The sequence below is a fragment of the Cherax quadricarinatus genome, chromosome 35 (genome assembly GCF_038502225.1).
Source record: "Cherax quadricarinatus isolate ZL_2023a chromosome 35, ASM3850222v1, whole genome shotgun sequence".
In the NCBI taxonomy this organism is placed as follows: domain Eukaryota; kingdom Metazoa; phylum Arthropoda; class Malacostraca; order Decapoda; family Parastacidae; genus Cherax; species Cherax quadricarinatus.
In genome coordinates, this window is record NC_091326.1 from 1,317,815 (window position 1) to 1,345,522 (window position 27,708).

The window sequence follows — 27,708 nt, forward strand, 5'->3', positions numbered from 1 at the left end:
GATTTGAAACTACCCAAAGTCCCAGCCTCAATAACCCAACTAGGTAGACTGTTCCACTCATCAACTACCCTATTTCCAAACCAATACTTTCCTATGTCCTTTCTAAATCTAAACTTATCTAATTTAAATCCATTACTGCGCGTTCTCTCTTGGAGAGACATCCTCAAGACCTTATTAATATCCCCTTTATTAATACCTATCTTCCACTTATACACTTCGATCAGGTCTCCCCTCATTCTTTGTCTAACAAGTGAATGTAACTTAAGAGTCTTCAATCTTTCTTCATAAGGAAGATTTCTGATGCTATGTATTAATTTAGTCATCCTACGCTGAATGTTTTCTAACGAATTTATTTATTTATTTATTTATTTATAATTTGAGCACACTTACAGAGGTACAAAAAAAAATACAGATAAGAGCAGCATGCCAAAGCCACTTATACTATGCATAGCATTACGGGCTGGCTTAAAATTAACTTAAGATTAACTAAGCAATGATGAAATCAGTGAAAAACATTAATGTAAACTGATTACTATAAAGCACAAGTGAGTATTACAAAGACAGGTCATATGGTTGCATGCATTGTTGTAAATTCAGTAGAATGGAGTATTCTGTTAGGTAGTGAATTTAAAAAATAATAAAGTTAGATTGGGTTTTAGGTTTAACATTTATGTGATATAATTGTGAGAAACATTTAAGATATACAATTTATAAGGTTCAGTTATTCAGTATTTATTTGGTTTTGGGTGAGTAAGTGATCTTTGAGAAGAGACTTGAATTTATAAACAGGTAGTGTTTCTTTTATATTTACAGGTAATGAATTCCAGATTTTAGGGCCTTTTATGTGCATTGAGTTTTTGCATAGCGTGAGATGGACACGAGGAATATCAAAGAGTGATTTTGTAATACGGAGACCAGAACTGAGCTGCATAATCTAGGTGAGGCCTTACTAATGATGTATAAAGCTGCAGTATGACCTCTGGACTTCTGTTGCTTACACTTCTTGATATAAATCCCAGTAATCTATTTGCCTTATTACGTACGCTTAGGCATTGCTGTCTTGGTTTAAGGTTGCTGCTCACCATAACCCCCAAGTCCTTTTCGCAATCTGTATGGCTAAGTTCTACATCATTTAATTTATAAGTACTAGGGTTATGGGCACTCCCAAGCTTCAGAACCTTGCATTTATCTACATTGAACTGCATCTGCCACTTTTCTGACCAAGAATAGAGTTTGTTTAAATCCTCCTGAAGTTCCCTAACATCTACGTTTGAATCAATTATCCTACCTATCTTTGTGTCATCGGCGAATTTGCTCATATCACTAGTAATTCCCTCATCAAGATCATTGATATATATTATAAACAACAACGGGCCCAAGACTGATCCCTGTGGAACGCCACTTGTTACAGATCCCCACTCGGATTTAACCCCATTTATGGACACTCTCTGCTTCCTGTCAGTGAGCCATGACTCGATCCACGAGAGCACTTTTCCCCCAATGCCATGAGCTGCCACTTTCTTTAACAGTCTATGGTGCGGAACTCTATCAAAAGCCTTACTAAAATCTAAGTAAATAATATCAAATTCTTTATTGTGGTCAACAGCCTCAAAAGCTTTACTGAAGAAAGTTAATAAATTAGTTAGACAAGACCGGCCTCTTGTGAATCCATGCTGAGTATCATTAATCAAGCTATGCTTATCGAGATGGCTTCTTATAATCTCAGCTATAATTGACTCTAGTAATTTGCCTACAATTGAGGTCAGGCTTATTGGGCGGTAATTTGACGGTAACGACTTGTCCCCTGTTTTAAAAATAGGAGTTACATTAGCCATCTTCCACATATCAGACACTACACCTGTTTGAAGAGATAAATTAAAAATATTAGTTAATGGTTCACAGAGTTCCATTTTGCATTCCTTAAGAACCCTTGAAAAAACCTCATCAGGACCCGGCGACTTATTTTGCTTCAGTCTGTCTATCTGCCTCACAACCATCTCACTGGTGACTGTGATGTTACATAATTTATCTTCTTCTAGCCCACTGTAAAAATTAATTACTGGAATATTGTTAGTGTCTTCCTGTGTAAAAACTGAGAGAAAATAATTATTTAAAATCAAGCACATTTCATTCTCTTTGTCAGTAAGGTGCCCATAGTTATTTTTAAGGGGACCTATCTTATCTCTAACTTTTGTTCTATAGACCTGGAAAAAACTTTTTGGGTTAGTTTTAGAATCCCTAGCAACTTTAATTTCATAGTCCCTTTTAGCTTTTCTTATCCCCTTTTTAATGTCCCTCTTAATGTCAATATACTGATTCATAAGATGACCCTCACCTCTTTTGATACGCCTATAAATTCCTTTCTTATGCCCTAGTAGATATTTGAGCCTATTATTCATCCATTTTGGGTCATTTCTATTTGATCTAATTTCTTTATATGGGATAAACGCTCTTTGAGCAGCATGTACAGTGTTCAGAAAACTGTCATATTGATAGCTCTCTTCGTTACCCCAGTCAACAGATGATAAGTGTTCTCTAAGCCCATCGTAATCTGCTAAGCGAAAATCTGGGACTGTTACTGAGTTATCGCTACTATCGTACTTCCATTCAATGCTAAATGTAATTGATTTGTGGTCGCTAGCACCCAGTTCCTCTGAAATTTCTAAATTATTAACAAGGGATTCATTGTTTGCCATAACTAAGTCAAGCAGGTTATTTCCCCTTGTAGGTTCTGTCACAAACTGCTTCAAAAAACAATCCTGAAATACTTCTAAGAAGTCGTATGATTCTAAATTCCCAGTCAAGAAATTCCAATCAACATGACTAAAGTTAAAGTCTCCTAGAATTACTACATTATCGTGCCTTGTGGCCTTAACAATTTCCTCCCATAGTAGTTTCCCTTGGTCCCTATCTAAGTTTGGGGGACGGTATATCACTCCTAAAATCAGTTTTTCACGCCCCTCTGAAAATTCTATCCAAACAGACTCTGTATGTGTTACTTCAGACTTAATACCCGTTTTTATGCAACAGTTCAAGCGATCTCGGACATACAATGCCACCCCACCCCCCCTCCCAATACTTCTATCTTCTTGGAACAATTTAAAACCCTGAATATGACATTCCGCAGGCATGTCCCGACTTTTTGAATTAAACCACGTCTCAGTTAAGGCAAATACATCAATGTTACCTACACTAGCAACTAATCTCAACTCGTCCATCTTATTCCTAGCACTACGGCAATTAGCATAATAAACATTGAAAGACTCTCCTTTCTCTTTACCCTTCCTGCTCATTTCTATTTTTCTACTAAACCTATTACTGTCCTTATCACCCAAGGTCCCTGGCTTTTCAATATCTATCTCGTTCTTATTATTACTAGTTCCCCTAGAACTCGTAATATTACTACACTGGGACTTCACTGCTTTCCTGCCAAAACCCATACCACTAACTATTCCTAGTTTAAAGTCCTAACTGCTCCCTCCACTGCAGTTGCCAGTGCTCCCACCCCACACCTAGATAAGTGAACCCCATCCCTAGTAAACATGTCATTTCTGCCATAGAAGAGGTCCCAGTTGTCAATGAATGTTACTGCATTTTCCTTACACTATTTGTCCAGCCAGCAATTGACACCAATTGCCCTGGACAACCATTCATTTCCAACTCCCCTCCTTGGCAAAATACCACATATGAGAGGGTTCCCACCCTTACTTCTAATTATTTCTATTGCTGACCTATACCTGCTAATCAGGTCCTCACTCCTACGTCTGCCAACATCGTTGCCTCCAGCACTGAGACAGATAATAGGATTGCTCCCATTACTGTACAGTAGTATATTACACTCAATACCTATGAAGAATACAAAGAAAACTTTCACAATTGCTTACTCATCATCTAGCTCCCAGAGCTAAAAAAAAATTTCAAAAGACTGAAAACATAATAAGTGCCATTTACTGATAGGAGGAAAGGAGACATAGCAAATTAAAGACTAAAACATACGTGCAACATTTAGGCATCTTCATTGTCATGGGTTAGAGCCCAACCCATTCTGTGATTTTGAAACCCAAGTGTTGCACATACATGGTACATATTCAGGGGCGTCGTAAGGAAGGGGGGATGTGGGGGGGTGACACCATAGAGCCTCTAAAGAAGGTAACACTAGTGACCAAAACCATGCTGCAGCAACCTAAGAGAAAAATCTTTCATTGCTATATAGCCTATTATAGGATTACAGAGTACAAATAGACCTATATAAGGAAAAACATTGATTTTGATGATGTGATAGATGATTTTGCAAGATTGAAGGCAAAGAAATGAAATATCAGATTCATTGAGATGTTACCTGTGCTCAAGTTTTTTTTTTTTTTATTGTTGAAGATGAATAAATGTAGGATCTATTGCCTGTACTCAAAGTGGTATTTGAGTTTATGTTTCCTCAATGTTACTATGATTATTTATTTTATCATTAATAAAGTTCGGTTTATGGCCTTCAAACGTTCTCATTGCTAAACATTAGTCACTGGTCATGCAGCAGTGATGTAACTGGAGTTTACTACCCCTATCCCCCGCCCTGGGATTTCATGGTGGTGACACCAAAGATTCCGCCCCGGGTGACATCAACTCTAGCGACGCCTCTGTACATATTGTATACCATCAAACAAGCATAATATGATGCTTGTTTGATACAGCAAGACCAAGGTATCTTGGTCTTGCTGTATCAAACTTCTGCAACTCCTTTAGTAAAGAAATGTTTAGCATAATCTACTTCCACAAGTGGGCCATGATCACTTGTGACATCACCTTACCCTCCAGCAATGAAGATGCACAAGAATTGCACATATGTCTTATTCTTCAACTTTTTGGTATTGTATACCATCATGAGGACAGCAACAAATCCACAGGGGTCATACAGCAACTACTAAGATATTTGTAATAGTGACTTACATAATGAATAAGAAGGGGATTATTCCACAATTTTTTTATTAATAAAGATTGGTTTGAAAGGTTTAAAAGAAACATACTTTGTACAACATTAAACTAGTCAACACTGGACACTGAGTTGCTGTATTAAGTGTGGAGGGGAGGGTAGCGGTGAACACCCACCACCACCACCACCACCACTACTACTACTACCACCTTAACATACAGTGCTAATAAAACAATATTTTCTAACCATGATAATAGTGCAATATAGAATTACCATGTTTTTGTTTAAGAAAAATTGTCTAAATTTAGACACTAACCTTCATAATTATAAGTTGCTTTGAAAGTATCTTAATTGTAGTAGAAACCTCCTGAAGTCGCAGACTTAAATGTTCCAAATGCTTCTGCTGGTCTACACTGACAGCATTGTTATTTCCATCGTGGGTCAGATCATGGATCTGTCGGCGAAGCTGCTGGATGTTTAACTCCTACAGTGAAATGCAAACCAATGTTTTAAATAACTAGCAGTGTTTAATGCTTTCTGGAAACTACATAACATAGTAATATTAGTAATAACAGACTGGAGGAAGGGAGTAAAGAGGAAGTGAATGTATTTAGATACCATTTGGGTATGGACAAGTCAGCAGAAGGGTTTATGAAACATGAGATGAACCACAGAACAGAGGCAAAAAATGGGAATGTACCAGAATACATTAGTATCAACACTTTTACATGGGTGTGAGACATGGGTTTTAAACATTGCAGTAAGAAAAAGGCTGGAGGTAGTGGAGATGTTCTATTTGAGAGTAATGTGTGATGTGAATATTATGCAGAGATTAGCAGGACTTGAGTCATGGAGGTGTGAGAGATTAGCTAGACTTGAGTCCTAGAATGGAAGTAAGGATAGGGGTCATCTCAGGAAGGGTTTTAGGGAGGAGGTAAAGAAGGTTTTGAGTGCTACAGGCTTAAACATTCAGCAAGTTGTGTCAATATTTTAGATCAAAGTGAATGGAGAAGTGTGGTTTGCGTGGCTTGATGTGCTGCTGGAGCATGAGCACAGTAACATTTATGAAGGAATTCAGGGAATTTAATTAGCCAGACTTGAGTCCTGAAAGTGGGGAAATACAGTACCTACACACTGAAGGTGGGCCATTTTCAATGTGATGTCATGACAGCTACTGAATGATAGTCAATGCATTTTCATTTTTGAGTCCTGCATCTCAGTGGAAGACAGCTGGTGTGTTAAAAAAGGCAATACTGATCTTATTGTGGCATGAAGTATCAGTACTAATAGTCTCAGTAAAGCAATGAGCTTTTTCTGGAGAATGATTTACTGATTCAATTGGAGCTAATAGAAATGCAACATTGTTATTATTACAAAGAGTAAAAGAACTGTATTAAAATTAGAAGAATTAGGCACAACCTGAGGTAAGAAATAATGGACAGCAAATATGTAGTAGAACTTACTGGAGTAAGAAAGAGCTGCCAAGAGGATAAGAAAATATTAATCTTTACAGTAATAGAAAATGGAATGGATTACAATAGAAAGATATAAGTGTTACAACCAATGGTAAATTAAAAAAAATATATGGGTAATTATAAATAATAATTAATGTACAAATTACTGCACTAATATTTAGACAGAATATATGTACAATATCATGCTGGATTTTCTTTCTAATTCAAAAAGTAAATATACATTACCATACCAAAGTGTATTCATACAAAATATTGTACCTGATCATGCAGAACTTCTTTTTGTTTCACAGCCCTGCTATCCAGTTCTTTTATGTAGGTTAAGTTCCGAGACTTTGTTGAAAGCAAAGCCATGATCTCTCCTTTTACTGCAGCCTCTTGTTGCTGCCACATCATCAGAGCTTTCTTATGATGCAACTCAGCCTCCATCACCCTCTCCTTCTGTTTTGTTAAGCTCTTAACCAAACCCTCAGCTTCCTGCAAAATAAAATACGTGTATATAGTGACACCATGCATAGCATTAGAGTATATTTGAATAACCAAAAAACTTATAAAAATGTGTTAATCCATCTCATCAAACATCTCATTCTGCCATTAAGTTTCAGAGCACATTTGTACATCTCTACTGATACAAGCCTGTTCATTCACTAATAAAGTGGACCCCCGCTTTACGATCAGCTCCCAATGTGACCAATTATGTAAGTGTATTTATGTAAGTGCATTTGTATGTGTATGTTTGGGGGTCTGAAATGGACTAATCTAATTCACAACATTCCTTATGGGAACAAATTCATTCAGTACTGGCGCCTGAACATACTTCTGGAATGAAATAATATCGTAAAACGGGGGTCCACTGTATTATTATATTCAAGGTGAAGTACTAAATTCTTAAAGGGTCATATAGCTCAAGGAGAAACTGAAGGTAACCAGGCAGCTTGTGCTGAAGAAGGAAAGGATAGTGCCAATTCCTTAAATCAAGAGCTCTTTACTAGTATGAAATTACCACTCTTGAAGGATGCATGAATACACATAGGCAACAGCAAGCAAGCAAACAAGCATAACTGCAGAGGACTACCCTGCTAGTATACCAGTAAGCATATGGTCCAGTACGGTATAAGGAAAATAAGAGAAAAAGGAAGCAACACCCTCTCAGTGTTTTTACTGATATTACGAAAAATAAGGCAGAAAAGGGAGAATTGCATATCACCTTAATATTTAGTTTGCAATACTTCTTTATGTAAACGAATATATGAAATGTTTGAGTTCTTGTTGACCAACATGACCCTGGACAATACTTACCTTTACCATAGCTTCCAGAGAGTGCAAGGAATCTTCAGTAGATATCACAAGTTCAGTGTTAATGGTCAATTTCTCCTCTGATTTTTTGCATTTCTGCTCTAAGCTAGCAAGAGAGGCTTCTTTCTCTTCTCGAAATTCTATTTGCTCAGACAGTTGAAGAGTTAAGGTCTCAATTTCTTTATTGATTTTACTGAAAGCATTCTGAAGAGCCCATAACTGTCAAGCACAAAACAAACAATAAATAATTTTATAACAGGAATTTCAATCTTATAAATGTTAATCAATCACTCTGGATTGACATTTAAAACAGCACACATATTCATCAAGTGAAGATATCCATCTTAACACACTGTGGTCCCCCACTCAAATCAGTTATGAAATAGGGATGATATTATAATTTACAGGAACTGTGAATGTACTGTAATATCAAAGTAACAAAAAATTACTACCTGGGATTCAATCTTTTCTCTGGTTGAGGCAACAGTTTGATACTGATCTTTAACCCATGTTCCATCCTCCTCTACACCTCGAGTGTTTTCTATCACTTCTCGTCGTGAATTTTGGACTTGCTTCAGTATTTGATTCTCTTGCTCTAACTCTCCTTTTAGAAGACCAATCTTCTGTTGCACTGCTAGTGAATCCTGAAATAAGATTCTTCAACATTACAATTGTAAATGGACAGTCTATACAACATAATACAATGGGAATGGCTGACTATTAAATTAAATATTATTATACTCGTGGGAGAATGCTTAACTTGTAGGCATCATACAGCACCTGGGAATGGGAGGTAATCAGGTTTGATCCAGTAAAGGAAGGGTAGCTCTAATTCCTTGAATCAAGAGCCTTTCACTAGCATCAAGGCACCATCCCTGAAGGAACTGAATATTTGGAGAATTGTGCTATATGTTATGTTCTACAATATAAGTATACAGTACTACTGTTAAAACTGTCTTATAACTATAAAAAAGCCTTGAATACTAAGTAGCCAGCCTATAGGAAATATTCCTAATTTTCAAGTGCACAAGTACACAGATGTATCATATTATAATAAGCAAACTAACCTCTATACAGTTAGTCTGTTCATTAGCTTTCTGACAGATGTGACTGAGGGTGATCTCCCACTGGGCCAGGAGGTGATCACGAGTTGCAGCTGCCTGTAAGAATGCTGTTCCAAGTTGATCCAAGGCTGTCTGTGCTGCTACTGCTTCTGCCTGAGCACTAGATAATTCTGCTTCACTGGCTGCTACTTCACCACTTAGACGCTCAAGAGCAACACTAAGTTCCTGCCAAAGTCAAATAAAACTTTATTTCTAAAAATTACAGGACACTGCTTCAGCTCAGGGACTGTATTTCTGTGCATTCTTTGTAAAGTTCCTTGTTATGTGAAGCATTTCAGGCAGGATGAAACTATTACTTACAAACTACTTAACAAGGAGAAAGGGGCAATGCTATCCCAGTGTTTTTTTACAAGGAAGATAAGGAAGAAATACATATCATCTAAATATTTGATATGCAATCATTATTTATCCATAAATACATAAAGTACTCAAATTCTTGATAACCGACATGGCCTTAGACACCACATACTGTTCCCACAGCTTCCAGAAAGTGCAAGGAATCTTAAGTAGATATCACAAGTTCATTGTTAATGGTAATTTCTTCTATTATTTTTTTCCATTTCTGCTCTTAGCTATTAAATGGTGATTTAAGAAGTAAAAATTTATAAGTAGTAACTGATTTATTAGAGGTCCTATATAAGCATAATTTTTTATTTAAAATAATATAATACAATTTGAATATTACTGGAGGGTACAGTGTACCTTAATTTTTGAAGCATCATGTGCAGAATACTGCAACAGCAGTAAGTTATCACTGTCAGCTTCTGCTAAATGATCCAGTAATTCCTTTAGCAAACTGGAGTCCCCTGTCAAATTCTTTTGTAAATCTTCAAGTTCTCTGTGCCGCTGAGTTACATGGGTTTCTAGCAGTTCGGAGGCTTCTTGGATATTAGCTAAATCATTATGCTTCTTCCTGCACTGTCGTACAGTACCTTCTGCCTCACTACTTGTTGCTTTCTCTTGTTTACTTTCCAGTTCTATGTCATGACGGTGAGCAAGCACTAATTTCTGAAACAATAAAACTTCTGAGAATTATTTTAATAATGAGGAAGAACTAAACCTACTGGGGTTATAGAGTACCTGGGTAATCAGTTTTGACCCAAGAAAGGGAAAGATAACTTAAATTCCTTGGATCAAAAACACTTCACCAGTATCTGAGCAATCTCTCCATCCTTCCCACCTTCAATGGCAGTTCCTAGATAACAGTCAAGAATTACAGCAAAAGTCATACAAAACAGCTGTTAAAAATATACGTATAGTACTATATCTAGTGGTCATGAAAGAACACACAATTCCTTCAGTAAAATGCAAGGAATATTTAATTACTGTACTCTAAAATATGTATACATACTAAACTATACAGGTGGTTAGCTACCTGTATATTATCCAGCATCTGCGTCATATCAGAGACATATTCGGTATTCCGCTTGTGAGCTTCGCTTTGCGATTTCCAAGTTTCTTTCACATGCGAGACCTCCTGCCGCAATTGCTCCACATCCTCTGCCAGGCCACGGTTAACATCATCCAGCAGCAGGAGCCCCAGGCCAGGATTAGAAAGAACTTTCTCTAAGGCTGCTTCCATAGTCTCAGCCTTCCTTGGTGCAACCTGGCAGAATAAATGACCACAGTTATCACATGCTTCACAACAGTGAAGCATACAACAAAATCCGACTACTGTATTTGAAATTTACATATATTGTAAAAAATAATACATTATTACAAGATACTGAACATCAGGTTGCATGCAGCCAACAGTAACAGCCTGGTTGATCAGGCCCTGATCCACCGTGAGGCCTGGTCACAGACTGGGCCTCAGGGGCGTTGACCCCTGAAACCCTCTCCAGGTATATCTTCATCCATCAGTAAAGTCAATGCATCCTCGAGGACTGTCTAGTTTAGCTCCACTGGGTATTCTTAATCCTCTCCCCCAGGATGCAACCCTCACCAGGCAACTAACATCCAGGTACCTACTTATTGCTAGGTGAAGAGGGACAGCAGATGTAAGGAATATGCTCAACGTTGCTGGGATTCGAACCCTAAATCCTCGTTCAGCTGAGACAGCTACCAACTCAACCACAAAAAAAAAAAGAAATAGGGGAGAAAGACAGCAGGGAATATACAGAGAAGGTAAAGGAGAAAGAGGAAGGGAAAATTTGTATAAAACATTCATAAAATAAAATTCTTTCCAGAGGAATGGGATTAACCAGGTTTGATCTAAGGAAGTATAAGTTTATTTAGGAACAGGTAAACTTAAGTACAATTATCATACAGAGTAAATTTAGCAGCAGGATATCCCCCAAAAATAGTCAAAGTGACTTATTTCCATTAGGGAGGAGGATGTCTCCAAATCCTTAGACCAAGAGCCTTCACTGGCATAAAGGACCATCCTTTGAGAGGTTAAGTTAGACATAGAAGGATGATAACAGGTTGAAAGATGTTAAGAAACATTAATGTAAAAGCAAGGTGGTAGTGTTGATAATAACATTAAGATAAGACAGATGAGTCAAGATACAGCTTCTCAAGTAAGTTTATTTAGGTACACATAAATACAGTTACACAAATTATCATACATAGTAATTTATTATGCAAATAACGCGAACAAGCAATTTAAGATGCAAAACAACTACAGGGGGAGTTGAATGATAGCTCTAGGCCTTTCGTGTTGCAATCAACATCATCAGGAGCTTGCAATGTTGCAGAAAAGGCGCTCCTTGTGATCCTGTGATCCTGTTTCCTTAGACACCTTCCTCTTTCCTGCAAAATTGCAATTATTATTATTATTATTATAATCAAAGGGGAGCGCTAAACCCGTAGGATTATACAGCGCCTGGGGATGTGGAAGGCATTCAGGCTTAATTCGGGGAACTGGAGCACAGATCCAATTCCCTAAATCAAGAGCCCCTCACCAACATCAAGGAACCTTCCCTGAGGGGTGCAGCATTGCAAGCTCCTGATGATGTGTTGATTGCAACACGAAAGGCCAAGAGCTATCATTCAACATATATGTAAATTACCTATATCAGGATAACTCAAAATCAAAATTAGTTATTTCCATTATGGTTCTTGTAATATCTTATTATTTAAACTTTAAAATTACTCAAAAAAGTTACTCTGAGATAAGAGATAAAAGCAGACGTTGTTATCTATAATAATAATACATCTCTAAGTGTCTATATTAATTATTATTTGTCTTATCTCACCTCAAACTCAGAAATACTTGAGGTTATAAACTTTTCTTCCACAGAGACAAAAATTAATTGATAAAGCATGTTTTAAGCTTTTATAATCAGGTGGTAAAAATGTAATTAATACAAGTTTAAAGGTTTAATATTACAGTGCTCATATATTTTAATTTAATCAAGTAATTGATAATAATTTTTAAAATAGTTTTGAGCCTGTGGTATGAAGTTTAGTGGTTACCATGACAACCAAAACACTAACAACAACAACAGTAAGACAGCTGTATAGCCCTTGTGGTTTAGCGCTTCTTTTTTTATTCTAATAATAGTAAGACAGTCAGTTCTTAACTAAGTTTATTCAGTTATACATATATACAATTATATAGATTATTATACATAGCAGCATATGTGTAAATTATCTAGCAGGATAACCCAAAATAAGAGTCAAAGTGACTTATTTCCATTGGGGATCCTTAAGCCTTGTGGGTTTAGCGCTTACTTTTGATTATAATAACAGTAGCAACAGGAAGTTTACTTAGGTACAGGTATACATAAGTACAATTATGACACATAGTTTAACATGTATCAATAATATTTACCCCTCAGGGAAGGTTCCTTGATGTTGGTCAGGGGCTCTTGATTTAGGGAATTGGATCTGTGCTCCAGTTCCCCGAATTAAGCCTGAATGCCTTCCACATCCCTCCCAGGCGCTGTATAATCCTACGGGTTTAGCTCTTCCCCTTGATTATAATAATAATAATTGTAGCTGTCCTTCCCTTCCTTGAATGAATCTTGATTACCTCTCGTTTCCTGTCCTTTAAGGAAGGTACCTTGATACTGATGAAGGGCTCTTGACTTAAAGAATTGAAGCTATCCTGGAGTTTACCTGGAGAGAGTTCTGGGGGTCAACGCCCCCACGGCCCGGTCTGTGACCAGGCCTCCTGGTGGATCAGAGCCTGATCAACCAGGCTGTTACTGCTGGCTGCACGCAAACCAACGTACGAGCCACAGCCCGGCTGGTCAGGTACCAACTTTAGGTGCTTGTCCAGTGCCAGCTTGAAGACAGTCAGGGGTCTATTGGTAATCCCCCTTATGTTTGCTGGGAGGCAGTTGAACAGTCTCGGGCCCCTGACACTTATTGTATTGTCTCTTAACGTGCTAGTAACACCCCTGCTTTTCATTGGGGGGATGTTGCATCGTCTGCCGAGTCTTTTGCTTTCTCTGGATCAAATCTAATTGCCTTCCATTCCCATGCTGCTATATAACTCCTGCAGGATTAATGCTCCCCCATGAATATAACAGTAATAGTAATAAACTCCTATTCCCCAGGCTCTGCACAATCTTTCTGGATTTAACACTTTCACAAGATAATGGTCAAGGTTTTTTGAACCAAGGAATTGGAGGTGCCATGCCCTTCTGTGGATCTAACCTGATTACCTCCCATTCCAGACAGTGTGTGGCTATTTTCAGTTTAGAATCTCCCCTTGAATATAATAATAATAATAATAATAATAATAATAATAATAATAATAATAATAATAATGTTGCAGTTTAAAAACTGTAGTGTAAAGCACCCTTCTGGCAAGACAGTGATGGAGTGAATGATGGTGAAAGTTTTTCTTTTTCGGGCCACCCTGCCTTGGTGGGAATCGGCCAGTGTGATAATAATAATAAAATAATAATAATCTTTTTGACAGTAGGTGTGATTTGTATCACCTCAGTACTACCAAGATAAAGAAGTATGAGTGCTCGTCGAGGCCCGGCTGAAGAGGAAACTGAGGAGCTGGATGGAGGGCCAGGTCTAGCATATATGCCATTTGTTGTCATGGATGATTTGCTAGATAAACTCAAACTTTTGAATTATGATAAAGATTTCCTCATGGAACTTAGAATGAAACCTTTGAACAGGTAACTACGATACTGGTATCTTTTATTTTATCCTGTATAACATACTGCATATACATTTCAGAGTATCTAATAATAATAATAATACATGTAATAATAATAATAATACATGTAATAATAATAATAATACATGTAATAATAATAATACATGTAATAATAATAAAAAATAATAATAATCTTTATTTCTATAAATACATAATACAACTACATTGTATTACAGACCTAGCTGACATCATTGGCATACTATATTGAAAGCCCCTGGTTATTGAGAGCATTTTGAGCAACTTAAGTTAATTTTGTTTCAAAGGATGCAACCTACAACAGTCATCTAACACTCAAGTACCTACTTCTAGGTGAACAGGGGCAGCAGGTATAAGGAAACATGCCCGTTTCCCCTTTGCCGGTATCGATTCCCAGAGCCCTCAGTGTGTGAACTGAAGATGCTATCAACCAAACCATGAGCACCATATGTACTGTACTTATATAGTATACTGTAAAAGACTAACCCACAAATAGGAGGCAAAAGTAAAATTAAATTTTGGGTCATCCTGACCCAATATCAAGTCATAAGTGAATGAAAAGGGAAAGAAATTAATTCAGGTTAATAAGTTAGGTCAGATCAGAAAGGTGAGGAGACAGCCAAGGTCAGGTCAGGCTACGTGCATTCTGAAGATTAAATCATTAATATTACAGCACACTATACTGGGATAGGAGAGCATCTAAAGAAATAAAACCAAGACTAAGGTTTTATGTTCCTATTTGTTCCTCTTACATAATACATCAGGTGTAATATTTGCTGTTTTCTGCTCACTACTCATGTTCTCTCACCATGTTTTTCCAAATATTAGCCCTTGTTAGCATCTGGATGCCAGTTGAAAGAAACTTTGAATACTGACAACTCAAGGCTGAGGATTGACTCACGAAATCGTAATGACACGATTGCAAACAAACCATACCCCCGGCCGGGAGTGAACCCACGGTCAGAGAGTCTCAAAACTCCAGTGGGTTCAATCCCGGCCGGGGTATGGCTGAGGATTCATTGCATATGTGCACTGCCCTTTTGTATGAATTTGTGATGTATAAAACTGCTGAAAGTAATCATAAAATGTAAAAATATTATGACTTTTTCTGTGAGGGAAAAGGGGATAAAAGAGAGGATTTAGAAAGGGTTAGGGATGTATAGATCAAATGTTTACATTGAGGCATTTAAATACTTTGAAAAGAGTAAAGAACTGTCCTGTTGCTTTTATGAATTTAGAAAAGGCATATGATAGGGTGGACAGAATAGCCATGTGGCAGTTGTTGCAAATTTGAAAAATAGGAGGTAGGTTACTGTAAGCAGTTAAGAGGTTTTAAGCAGAGAGTAAGGTTCAGCATGCTGTTGAAGTGTGAGCAATAACTTTTATGAAGGAATTCAAGGAAACTAGTTAGCTGGACATGAGTCCTAGGCAAGGAGAGTGCCTGCACTCTGAAGGAGGGGTGGGGATCCTGTTGTTGGAGGGTAATCTAAATTGTAATATTGGCATTCTTTTGGAAGGACAGCAGTTGAATGAATGATGGTGAACGTATTTTCTTCTTTGGGTCCATCTTAGTGGGAGATAGCAATTAAGGTAAAAAAAATCTTATTACCTATTCCCACCAAGACAGGGTAACCAAAAGAAAGCATTAATTGGTGTCACTCTTGTGTATTTTAATATTGCTGTAATTTCAGTGGAGGAGCTGAGTAGCATATTCATCCCCTTCTACAGTACTCAAAAATATTTTACTGTAGTTAATATATGTGTGTTCCAGACACTATTTTGCTGTGGCTACTAACCCTGGAGAGCAGTTCTATCTGTTTACATCACTGAGTGCATGGTTGATTCGTAAGTCCGGGAGACACATGGAGCAACCTCAGGAATATGACGACCCTAATTCAACTATCTCTAGCATACTCGACCACCTTAGACAGTTGGTGTGTGAACTGTGTATTATGTATTATTATGGTGTGTGAACTATGTATTATTATGTATTTAGCTTCTCTGTTATTACAAGAAAAATACAAAAACGTGTGTAAAGGTGACATATAATAATAAATTTGTAATTGTTTATTTTTTTTGCAGGTATGTATGACTGGGGGAATGCTAAATTAAATTCTCACAACATGTTAGAAAAAATTGGAATATGCAGCAGTAGTATGGTGTCTGCATTTCAAAAAACATTTAACCACATATGAGATTATAATACTGTATAAAAAGAATTAATAAGAGAGGTTTTCTAACACTATCAATAGGGAAAACAAGTGGCTGTTGCTTGTTATAGTAGTAGGTACTGTGTATTATAACCAGTGGGTACCCAAAAATAAAAATTGTATGAATCAAATGGAAAAGATATCAGTAACAACATCTGTAGCAATGTCAATAAATGTACAATGTTCCAGCTTCCATGCCCCTTTTCCCTGGTTCCTATAGAGAGTAGTACAGTAGTACCATTTTTATTGCTCCAGTTAGACCTCTACAATCTTGATTGGTTCCAGACTTTATGAAGCCTAGCAAAGGAGAAGCTTCATCTATGTCACCAGTTGCTCCTGGCATGTGATTCACTTTATAGTCTAGCTTAAGAGTGGAGTGGACATTAATACCACTTGCTTGGCTCATATCCTCCTCTTATCATTATGGTGACATTATGCCAAGCTTTTGTATGATTAGAGCTGTTAATATATTGAATAATTCATTGCATATTTGTGGAAATAAGCATTTGTTTCTTATTACTTCAGGGTGTTACATTTGACTTCCCACCCAGCAAGTTAAAGACTGGCCATGGTGAACATGCCATCTTTGTTCTTGACCGCCTTGCAGATTTTGCACTCAAGCAATCTAATTTTATGTGGAAAAAGTAAGTAAAACTTTTTCTGTTTGTTATGTAATTGTGTAGACTCTACTGAATATCTGTTTTTCTTTATAATTTCCATTAATACTCTATAGCTTCTATCTGTTATTTGATGTTATCTTGCTTAGCAAATTTATGGAAACAAAAATGTTCACAAATATACTTCAGCTAGCTAAGTTACACCAGTCAGCAGAAGTGGAGACTCACCTAATATCAATGACTTTAAACCAATTGAATGTATAAATTCATAACAGAATGCAGTACAGTATTCTTATCCCTTTCCAGTTTGTTTTAGGACAAGAAAAAAGTACAAATGATACAATAGCAAAAATTTATGGTTCAGTTTATACCTTAAAAACAATGACTATCTAATAGTCCTTTCTGTTGTGCTAAGGAACCCTATGCAACATCTTATCTACTCAGCATCCTTATATCTGTAAGACTGTGAGCACAAATTAATGTGATTGACTACATCAAGATTGACCAAATCAAGATTGGTTAATAAAGTTTGTTCATAATTAAGTTATATTGGCCTTTCTAGTTATTCATTATTTATTCATTCAGAACGAATGAGTAAACACTTTCTGAAGTCATAAATTATTTGTCTTCATTATTTTAGTTTTTCATTTAAATGATTGGGATATTTGCTGTTTAGAGTGACATCTAAACTGTTGTATCTGTGTGGCTCTGGCAAGACTGTGATAGTGTGAATTATGGTGAAAGTGTTTCTTTTCCAGGTCACTCTTCCTTGGTGGGAGATGGCCAGTACCATTTCTGTTCCATACCACTAACAGGAGTAACTTTTTATGATAAATGTTAGCTAGCTGTGAAAAGTCTTGTATTCATCAAAATAATAATTGTATATATACACTGCAGTTTTGTATGGTAAGGACTTCAGCATCCAACAAATTAGATCAGAGTGAAAGGAAACAAGTGGTTTTTTGACATTAGACATGCTGTCAGAGTGTAAGCAAAGTAACATCTATGAAGTTAGAGAATATTGTTAGCTGGGCTTAGTTCTTGAGGTGGGAAGCACAGTCTTCCACTCTGAAAGGTGTGTGGGGATATTGCAGTTCAGAGGGCCACTGGAAATGTGATGTCTATGCATAATTCTGGAAAAATTGCTGTTGAATAAGTGATAATGAATGTGTTTTCTTCTTTGGGTCATCCTACCTTGATGGGAAAAGCTGATGTGCTAAAAAAAAACTGTAAAAAGCACATTCTTGATTGTTCTATATGCTTTTTTTTTTTTTTTTAACAAATCGGCCATCTCCCACTGAGGCAAGGTGACCCAAAAAGAAAGAAAATCCACCCCCAAAAAATACTTTCATCATCATTCAACACTTTCACCTCACTCATACATAATCACTGTCTTTGCAGAGGCGCTTAGATACGACAGTTTAGAAGTTTCTCCAAACTGTCAATATCCCAGACCCCTCCTTTAAAGTGTAGGCATTGTACTTCCCATTTCCAGGACTCAAGTCCGGCTAAATCTATAATAACCGCACATGATAATATTTCTCTATTTTTTAAATACATATGAGAAGTTCATTAAAGTCTAGATGATTAGGAAGATTTACTCTAAATTAATGCTGTTTAAGAAAAATATCTTAAGTGTAGTGACTGATGTAATAATTGATACCACTGCACTGTTTAGGCCCATATATCCTGCTGAAGACACTGGAGGTGATGAAGGTGAAGTGGAAGATGAAGCAGAATTAACTCTTGACAAAGTAGAGGAAGAAATGATGAATGAATACGATGATAATGATGATGATGAAGAAGAAAATATCCTTCATATGGATGATCTTAAAGACTTGACAAAACAGAAGGTACATAGATAAGTCAGGTGTGTGTTTACTCGTCTAGCTGTGTTAATATAAATCAAGCTCTAGCTCTGTTAAGGATAAAACTAATAAAACAATACATTATCACAGAATGGGGAAGCTTGGCCTGATGATATTCTACATTCTACTACTACATCTGAAGAGTGGAGACTGGAACTGGAGCGTGTTCTTCCTCAGTTGAAAGTTACCATAAGATCAGGTACGCCTACTAAGTACTTGTATTAGTTTTTCTTTATTTTTTATTCGTATTAATGATGTTCTGGTTATAAAATAATAATTATCTGTATTTCAGCATTTTCCATTACTTTCTTACTAGAATTATATTGAACATATTTTATTGAAGTCTTTGTAAGGGCTCTTAATGTGTAATTTAATTACAGTATTTCCAAATTATAAAAGTCAGAGTTAATGAGACAAGATTATCTTAGAAGTGTATGCCAACAAGAATCTAAATTTAACAAGCAGGAGTAATTTCCAATTGCTTTCAAGGTAGCTAAGGAGTGTTTAACCTCAGTTTCCTATTTCAATACATCAGGAAGTTTGAGGTGCAACCCCACAGTCACTTACCCTTCACAGAATTCCTGTTTCCAGAAAGGTAAGGGCCAATCATATTTTTTTTTTTTTTTTTTTCAACAAGTCGGCCGTCTCCCACCGAGGCAGGGTGACCCAAAAAAGAAAGAAAATCCCCAAAAAGAAAATACTTTCATCATCATTCAACACTTTCACCACACTCGCACATTATCACTGTTTTTGCAGAGGTGCTCAGAATACAACAGTCTAGAAGCATACACATATAAAGATACACAACATATCCCTCCAAACTGCCAATATCCCAAACCCCTCCTTTAAAGTGCAGGCATTGTACTTCCCATTTCCAGGACTCAATCATATTTCAATCATATTTACCTGTGTTTATTTTTAACAGATAACCGGGACTGGCGATCTCATATTGAACAGATGCATGAACATAAAGCTAAGATAAATGACACGTTCAACTTTACTCAGAAGCAGCTTGATGCTCTACACTCTGAAATTTCTCGTAGTCTTGAAAAAATTGGTTCTCGAGAAAAATATTTAAATAGCCAGCTGGAGCCACTGTTGTTGGAATATCGGAACCTCCAGGTTTGTGATATAGCTTAAACAGTGAATGACCCTTTAGTGTTACTGCACAAAGTCTTATACATAATGATTTGTTGGAAGTTACAGAAGAAAGAAAGAATTGCACGCAGAGTACATCATTTGTTGCTAAATACTTGCTCCTTTCTGCATACTATAGACACAAGTCTCCAAGAAGTTCTGTCTAAATATTCCCTGTTCTATTTCATCTTTCTCAGTTATGAAATCTTTTTCCATTAACATTCCTTCATGTTTGCCTGTAAATTTTCCTTGCACTGTTTTTTGTCTATCATGCCTCCACCTTCATACATTTTTTCCATTTACTATGACCATTCATCTCATATTGTTGCTTCACTCCTCCATCCAATTTTGTATATCCAGTACTATGATTTTGTTGTATTTATCAATGGCCAGAATGTAGCAGCAGAGAGTCGAGAACAGTATCGCCTAGTGTCTACAAAACTTGTGGAAAAATCTCATGAATTGGCACAGATATCTGATGAACTGGACAGAGTTAAGCATGAGATGGAAGAGAGGGGCTCCAGCATGACTGATGGCAGTAAGTAAGCTTGCATTGTTTGTTTAACACTGTAGAAATAACTCTACATGTATGAAAGGTGGGAAACCACTTGGACTGAAAAATGAAACACAAGTAAAAAAAAAAATCTATGTATTATGGCCTCAATCAAGAAACCTATGTCAGCAAATGACTTTCTTGACTTAAGCTGAATTATAGATATTCTGTTACCTATATTTAATTCTTTAAATTACTGATTAGATGGGGAAACTAAGTGTTGAATACCTATCCCTACCCAATGGAGAGATTATAGGTTCCCTGAATACCTATCTCTCACCAATGGCTGCTCTTAATACCTGTATTTCAATAATGGAAATAATATAGATGACCTAAATTTATTCTCCTTCCAGTGGGGAGACTTTATGGCTTAGTGTGCACGTGCTTGTGAAATTCTTGAAAGAACAAACACTCAAAAATAACAGAATCCCAAATTATTATCATTGTTATTATTGTTGTTTAGAATCCATGCAAGCTGAAGATTCCTTTACTATACATGTGTCAAACCTTTTTTTTTTTTTCTGTTAACAAGCATATTTTCAGTATTTTCAGCCTTTCTTGGTAATTCTTATTTGTTAACCAGAATAAATTTTTGAACATTTCTGAAATTTTTCTATTTTATGTATGAAAGTATAGTAGTACCAACACTCTTATATGGGTGTGAAGCTTGGGTTGTGAATGCAGCAGCGAGGAGGCGGTTGGAGGCAGTGGAGATGTCCTGTCTAAGGGCAATGTGTGGTGTAAATATTATGCAGAAAATTCGGAGTGTGGAAATTAGGAGGTGTGGAGGGTGAAGAGGGGTTATTGAGGTGGTTTGGTCATTTAGAGAGAATGGATCAAAGTAGAATGACATGGAGAGCATTTAAATCTGTAGGGGAAGGAAGGCGGGGTAGGGGTCGTCCTCAAAAAGGTTGGAAGGAAGGGGTAAGGGAGGCTTTGTGGATGAGGGGCTTGGACTTCCAGCAGGCATGCGTGAGCGTGTTCTATAGGAGTGAATGGAGATGAATACTATTTGGGACCTGACGATCTGTTGGAGTGTGAGCAGGGGTAATATTTAGTGAAGGGATTCAGGAAAACCAGTTATTTTTATATAGGCGGACTTGAGTCCTGGAAATGGGAAGTACAATGCCTGTACTCTAAAGGAGGGGTTCGGGATATTGGCAGTTTGGAGGGATATGTTGTGTATCTTTTTGCGTATATGCTTCTAAACTGTTGTGTTCTGAGCACCTCTGCAAAAACAGTGATTATGTGTGAGTGAGGTGAAAGTGTTGAATGATGATGAAAGTGTTTTCTTTTGGGGGATTTTCTTTCTTTTTGGGGATTTTCTTTCTTTTCGGGTCACCCTGGCTCGGTGGGAGACGGCCGACTTGTTAAAAAAAAAAATCACTAGATGACACCATAGTGCATATATTTGGTGAGGGCATCATAATACAGTTGTATATTTGGTGAGGACATCATAATACTGTTGTATATTGGCAGTTTGGAGGGATATGTTGTGTATCTTTATACATACAGTGGACCCCCGGTTAACGAACTTTTTTCATTCCAGTAGTATGTTCAGGTGCCAGTACTGACCGAATTTTTTCCCATAAGGAATATTGTGAAGTAGATTAGTCAATTTCAGACCCCCAAACATACACTTACAAATGCACTTACATAAATACACTTACATAATTGGTCGCATTTGGAGGTGATCGTTATGCGGGGGTCCACTGTATATGCTTCTAAACTGTTGTATTCTGAGCACCTCTGCAAAAACAGTGACAATGTGTGAGTGTGGTGAAAGTGTTGAATGATGATGAAAGTATTTTCTTTTTGGGGATTTTCTTTCTTTTTTGGGTCACCCTGCCTCGGTGGGAGATGGCCAACTTGCTGAAAAAAAAAAAATTAGTGAGGATAACATAGTGTAGTTCTATATTCCAGTTTTACTTAAACATGTTGTAAAACATATCTTAAATGAAATTTCGAAATTTGTGGTATAGCATACTAATTTCATACTATGTATTGTGTATCTGGTGATAAACTGTTGTTTTTATAAGAGTTTTTGAACACAAGCATATATAGTATGTAACTAGGAATAAAGAAATTCTCGGTTTCATTTTTCTGCATTATACAGAATTTGAATTATGCAATGAATTGTTGGTTATTTCCCCAGCTCCTCTGGTGAACATTCGTAAAGCACTGACACGAGTGCGGCAGGAGATCACAGCCATGGATGTTCGAATAGGAGTAGTGGAACAGAAGCTGCTGCAGGCTAAACTCAAGCACAAGTCCAACATGCAGCGGGACATGAATGCCCCTGTCTACAACAATATGGATATGGGCCTTTTCTAGTGGTTGTATATCTACTTTCAGTGTGCACATATTCCAAGTATTTTCTAATAAATAAATGCTGGATATTTTCTATTGTACATGTATTGTGGGCACAACTTTTTGAATATTTCAAGTCATCATGTTATTGAAAATTTTATTTGTTCTTAATAATTGCCTTTAACTTTGGGACTTTCCTGTTAAAGCAGGGATGCCCCCTCCCCCCCCACAAAAAAAAAAAAGAAAATATACATCCTTTGTTTTTCCTTACTATTAATTCCAGGAATGGGGTAACTGATCTTGTTCATCAGGATACAGTACATGCAATTTACTTAGAGATTTCTTCTTCTGATGATTGCAAAAGGGTATCTTTATCATTGCCCATGGCATTTTAGTCACCTTTTATAACAAGATACTCATAATTTACAAGAGATGAACTTAATCTGTGTTTGATGAATAGATATGGTATCACTAATTCTTCCATATTCCCTCCCTCCGATGTGAAATCAAATTTTTATCTAAATCACTTGATACCCTCATCACCTTACTTCTATCTATGTTCACTTTTAACTTTCTACCTTCACACACCCTCCCAAACTCATCCACTAACCTTGGCAACTTTTCTTTAGAATCTCCCAAAAGTACTGTATCATCAGCAAAAAGTAACTGTCAACTCCTATTTTGTATTTGATTCTCCATATACTGTACTAATTTAATTCCACCCTTCTCCCCAACACCCTAGCATTTACTTCTTCTACAACCCCATTTCAATGTAGTTATTACAAGACATGAGTTTACAGTTTATTCATGTACACATTCAAACAAATTTGAGTTAGCACAGCATTTTGGGTAGACAAACTAGGACTAAGCAATGAGGGTATTAAGACTAATGAAGCCACTCATGTCATAATGATTCCTTTAAAGAATGTCCTGAACTGTACCCAAGTGTCCTTTTCCACAGTTGATCAGTATCACTATACCATTTACAACTATGAAGGTATTATGTTACAGTAAATTATAGTAAAATGTATTCAGAATGGCAAATACTGTATCAGAATTGATAGTTAATGAATAGTACTGCCATTTTTTTTCACCTAGGAAACACACCTATCACCTTGTTTCTCAGAGAACATAGCTCCTGTACCACACACTAATACTCATCACTTGATCTTGTTTGCACTAAAGTCTGCTAATTTCCTTAATAATGTAGATTATATCATCTCATGTTAGTGACCCAGTTTCTCAAGATGTGACCCACAACAGTCAGGTAACACCTATTCACTGCTAGCTGAACAGGAGCAGCAAGTGTTACAATATTTGCCTGTCTTCCCCTTACCCACGATTGAATATACATATATCCTTTGGTTGCAAATCACATGTTACTACTGGGTTATGAATTATAGGATGGTTACTTGGGTTTAAACCATATTGGCAACACAAAAGTCACTAAGACTGCATGTAACCCTATCAGTACCAATCAAGAATATTTTAATCCTAAATATGGAGCTATGAGGATTAAAGTAAACTTTAAGTGTATCTATACATACTTAGATAAATACCCCTCCATGTATACATACACTGTTTCTGTCAATGTATACACATCAAGAGATACTTATCAAAATGTTTACTACAAAGTGAAGTACAGGTTAACAGCACCCTTAATAACCCACAAGTTTAAAGCCAAATAAAATAGCTGTGAGTAAGAACCTTTCAAGAGTGGGTGTCATGATAACTTTGAAGGACTCCTGATCTAAAGAATTTGAACCTTCCTTTCCTTCCTTGGATCAAATCTGATGGCCTCCTGTTCCAGAGGTACTTTTCCACTTGTTAAAATAAATGTATGACCTCTACAGGTTTATTGTAGCCTTATTAAAGACCTGACCTGTAGCCTTATTAAAGATTTGCCTCTCAACTGAGAGGCTATTAATGGATATGCCGCACCTTGACACAAACTTCCTCTGACTGTTTGTCACCAACTGGCTTATTATGTTAACTTAAATTATATTTTCCCTTTAGCATTCCCCACTGTCATACTAACACACTACTAACCCTCACTGGTTGCTGTTCTTCTCATATTTCTTCTTTAGCGTATCAAACCCTGCAGAACTATATGACCCTTGTGGGTTTGGCACTTAGTTTTGATTATAACAAATACTATTTATGGGTACCATCAGGAATCTAATAAATTGACATATTCAGCTGACATGCCATTGAGAGAGTGGGCAACAAATAATCTGAAGTTGCAAGGCATGGTAGAGTGAGATTATGAGAGATTATCAGGTACCTGCAAAGATGTCCATACAGATATTGAACCTAGTCACCAGCCAAGCATGTGTTGAACCCCAGAGTTGGAGTTGACTACACTGTTATTGGGATAAGGATGGGAAACTATGTAAAGGAAATGTTGAACGACTGGTATGTTATTACCCCGCATGTTTGGTCAGATTTCAAGGAGGCCCTGCATTGGGTCAAGAATAACAAATCTTCATTTACCCAGATTTTAAAATCTTGTATGTACCCACAGATCAGAATCTAGCTGAATTAGTTAGCACGGATATTATTATAATTATAATCATGGGGGAGTGCTAAACCCGTAGGATTATACAGTGCATGTGGGGGGGGGGGGGAGATGGAGGGCATTCAGACTCAATTCAGGGAACCAGAGCACAGATCTAATTCCCTAGATCAAGATCCCCTCACCAGCATCAAGGAACCTCCCTTGAGAGGAGCAGGGATGTGACATGCAAGAAAATGAACAAGTGCGAATCCTGATTTCAAGAGTGCAAGTGGGAACTTAGTCAGCTACTAACATGCCTCTTTAACACATCAATCCAAACTGGTGTTTTGCCTGAGATGTGGAAGATGGCTAATGTAATTCTTTATCTTTAAATCAAGGGATAAGTCAACCCCATCAAATTACCACCAAATAAGCCTGACATCAAAAGTAGGGAAATTGTTAGAATCAATTATAGCCAATTTAATACATAACCATTGTAAGAGGTCCTGTTTGATTGTCATCTGAGAAGGACTGTGTAGTACAACTTATGGAAACTAAGTTACTCGATCGCACCCAGTTTGCTCTATTAACCCGTAAACGGTCCAAACGTATATATACTTTTTTTCAACATTTGAAAGTAGTATGTCAAAAAAGTAGATCTTTTTGTTTTTTTACATTTGAAAATGTGTAAAAAAACTTTGATCTACTTTTTTTTGTTATATTTGAAAATGTGTAAAAAAAACGTAGATCTACTTTTGTAGCACTACACATGTGAACGTAGATCTGCTTGGACCGTTTACGGGTTAAGGAAATTAATCAGTTACAGAATGTGTTTTCCAAGGTAGGACATGGTCACAAGTTGACTGTTGCAGGTCTTAAACTGTATTGGATCCAGCAGTATGAGTGAGAGATTCAGAAATTCTTGAGACACTGGCGACCGGCAGAGTGAATGAAGTAGGACTCTAGATATCAAGGATACAAGTAAAATCATTTATTTGCTAGATTGGTAAGATGCAGAGGATGGCTGCATAATGGCCACCTCAGTTATGGTGCTAAATATCCCTTAGTTTGGATAAGGATTGAAGGCTAACTCTCAATTGAGGTTCCTTTATGCTGGTGAGAGGCTCTTGATCCAAGAAACAACCTGTTCTCCTATTCCTTGGAGCGAGCTCATTTTCCCATTTCCCCAGGTGCTGTATCTAAAGCTAACCTATGACACTGAGCTTGACTCTATCAGCATTACTGATTCTATGTCATCATTGAAGGCTCTTGACTCATATAATGACTCCAACAACATGCTCATTGGAGAAGCCAGGTATAGATACTCAAAAATCAGGGACAAAGGAATTAATGTACAATTGCTATGGATCCCATCACACATTGGATTACTTCTTCATGATAAAGTTGATATGTTAGCCAAGAAGAGTACCCAGAAGGAGAATGTAGACCAATAGCACTAACATCCCATATCATAAAAATCTTTGAAAGGGTCCTAAGAAGCAAGATCACCACCCATCTAGAAACCCATCAGTTACACAACCCAGGGCAACATGGGTTTAGAACAGGTCGCTCCTGTCTGTCTCAACTACTGGATCACTACGACAAGGTCCTAAATGCACTAGAAGACAAAAAGAATGCAGATGTAATATATACAGACTTTGCAAAAGCCTTCGACAAGTGTGACCATGGCGTAATAGCGCACAAAATGCGCGCTAAAGGAATAACAGGAAAAGTCGGTCGATGGATCTATAATTTCCTCACTAACAGAACACAGAGAGTAGTCGTCAACAGAGTAAAGTCCGAGGCAGCTACGGTGAAAAGCTCTGTTCCACAAGGCACAGTACTAGCTCCCATCTTGTTCCTCATCCTCATATCCGACATAGACAAGGATGTCAGCCACAGCACTGTGTCTTCCTTTGCAGATGACACCCGAATCTGCATGACAGTGTCTTCCATTGCAGACACTGCAAGGCTCCAGGCGGACATCAACCAAATCTTTCAGTGGGCTGCAGAAAACAATATGAAGTTCAACGATGAGAAATTTCAATTACTCAGATATGGTAAACATGAGGAAATTAAATCTTCATCAGAGTACAAAACAAATTCTGGCCACAAAATAGAGCGAAACACCAACGTCAAAGACCTGGGAGTGATTATGTCGGAGGATCTCACCTTCAAGGACCATAACATTGTATCAATCGCATCTGCTAGAAAAATGACAGGATGGATAATGAGAACCTTCAAAACTAGGGAGGCCAAGCCCATGATGACACTCTTCAGGTCACTTGTTCTATCTAGGCTGGAATATTGCTGCACTCTAACAGCACCTTTCAAGGCAGGTGAAATTGCCGACCTAGAAAATGTACAGAGAACTTTCACGGCGCGCATAACGGAGATAAAACACCTCAATTACTGGGAGCGCTTGAGGTTTCTAAACCTGTATTCCCTGGAACGCAGGAGGGAGAGATACATGATTATATACACCTGGAAAATCCTAGAGGGACTAGTACCGAACTTGCACACGAAAATCACTCACTACGAAAGCAAAAGACTTGGCAGACGATGCACCATCCCCCCAATGAAAAGCAGGGGTGTC

General features: G+C 37.3%; 2 protein-coding genes across 12 annotated transcripts in view; one reads left to right on the top strand and one right to left on the bottom strand.

Moving 5' to 3' along the window:
* Positions 1-13,585, bottom strand: part of LOC128695186 (coiled-coil domain-containing protein 39) — a 32,823-nt gene extending 19,238 nt beyond the window's left edge. Inside the window, exons 1-8 of one of the 2 annotated variants that reach the window (XM_053785684.2) lie at positions 12,595-13,585; positions 10,192-10,422; positions 9,519-9,824; positions 8,760-8,981; positions 8,145-8,336; positions 7,696-7,911; positions 6,658-6,873; positions 5,241-5,408 (exon numbers count right to left, since the gene is read on the bottom strand). In XM_053785684.2, coding sequence (XP_053641659.1) covers positions 5,241-5,408; positions 6,658-6,873; positions 7,696-7,911; positions 8,145-8,336; positions 8,760-8,981; positions 9,519-9,824; positions 10,192-10,398 — 1,527 coding nt within the window. In that variant the 5' untranslated portion in view covers positions 10,399-10,422; positions 12,595-13,585. Of the gene's footprint in view, positions 1-5,240; positions 5,409-6,657; positions 6,874-7,695; positions 7,912-8,144; positions 8,337-8,759; positions 8,982-9,518; positions 9,825-10,191; positions 10,423-12,016; positions 12,047-12,594 lie in introns of those variants that run through there. The other variant, XM_053785685.2, reaches the window with a different exon arrangement.
* Positions 12,221-26,625, top strand: IFT57 (intraflagellar transport 57). 10 transcript variants are annotated; one of them, XM_070091278.1, is made up of 9 exons: positions 12,221-12,267; positions 13,693-13,903; positions 15,692-15,854; positions 16,656-16,774; positions 18,426-18,600; positions 18,706-18,814; positions 19,541-19,737; positions 20,146-20,290; positions 22,461-26,619. In XM_070091278.1, the coding sequence occupies exons 2-9, from the start codon at positions 13,737-13,739 to the stop codon at positions 22,637-22,639; spliced, it is 1,254 nt and encodes a 417-aa protein (XP_069947379.1). In that variant the 5' UTR covers positions 12,221-12,267; positions 13,693-13,736; the 3' UTR covers positions 22,640-26,619. The 10 variants fall into 10 exon arrangements, with proteins under 10 accessions (XP_069947379.1, XP_053641661.2, XP_069947385.1 ...); XM_053785686.2 differs by having other exon boundaries at positions 12,239-12,323; XM_070091284.1 differs by lacking the exon at positions 13,693-13,903 and having other exon boundaries at positions 12,246-12,267; positions 15,692-15,885; positions 22,461-26,625.
* Positions 26,626-27,708: the final 1,083 nt, after the last annotated feature.

Bases quoted from the DNA above. Each gene is read 5' to 3' on its own strand.
- IFT57 (XM_070091278.1), top strand. From the start codon at position 13,737: ATGAGTGCTCGTCGAGGCCCGGCTGAAGAGGAAACTGAGGAGCTGGAT. The intron at 13,904-15,691 runs GTAACTACGATA...TGTGTGTTCCAG, and splicing joins AGAATGAAACCTTTGAACAG to ACACTATTTTGCTGTGGCTA. The intron at 16,775-18,425 runs GTAAGTAAAACT...TGCACTGTTTAG, and splicing joins TCTAATTTTATGTGGAAAAA to GCCCATATATCCTGCTGAAG.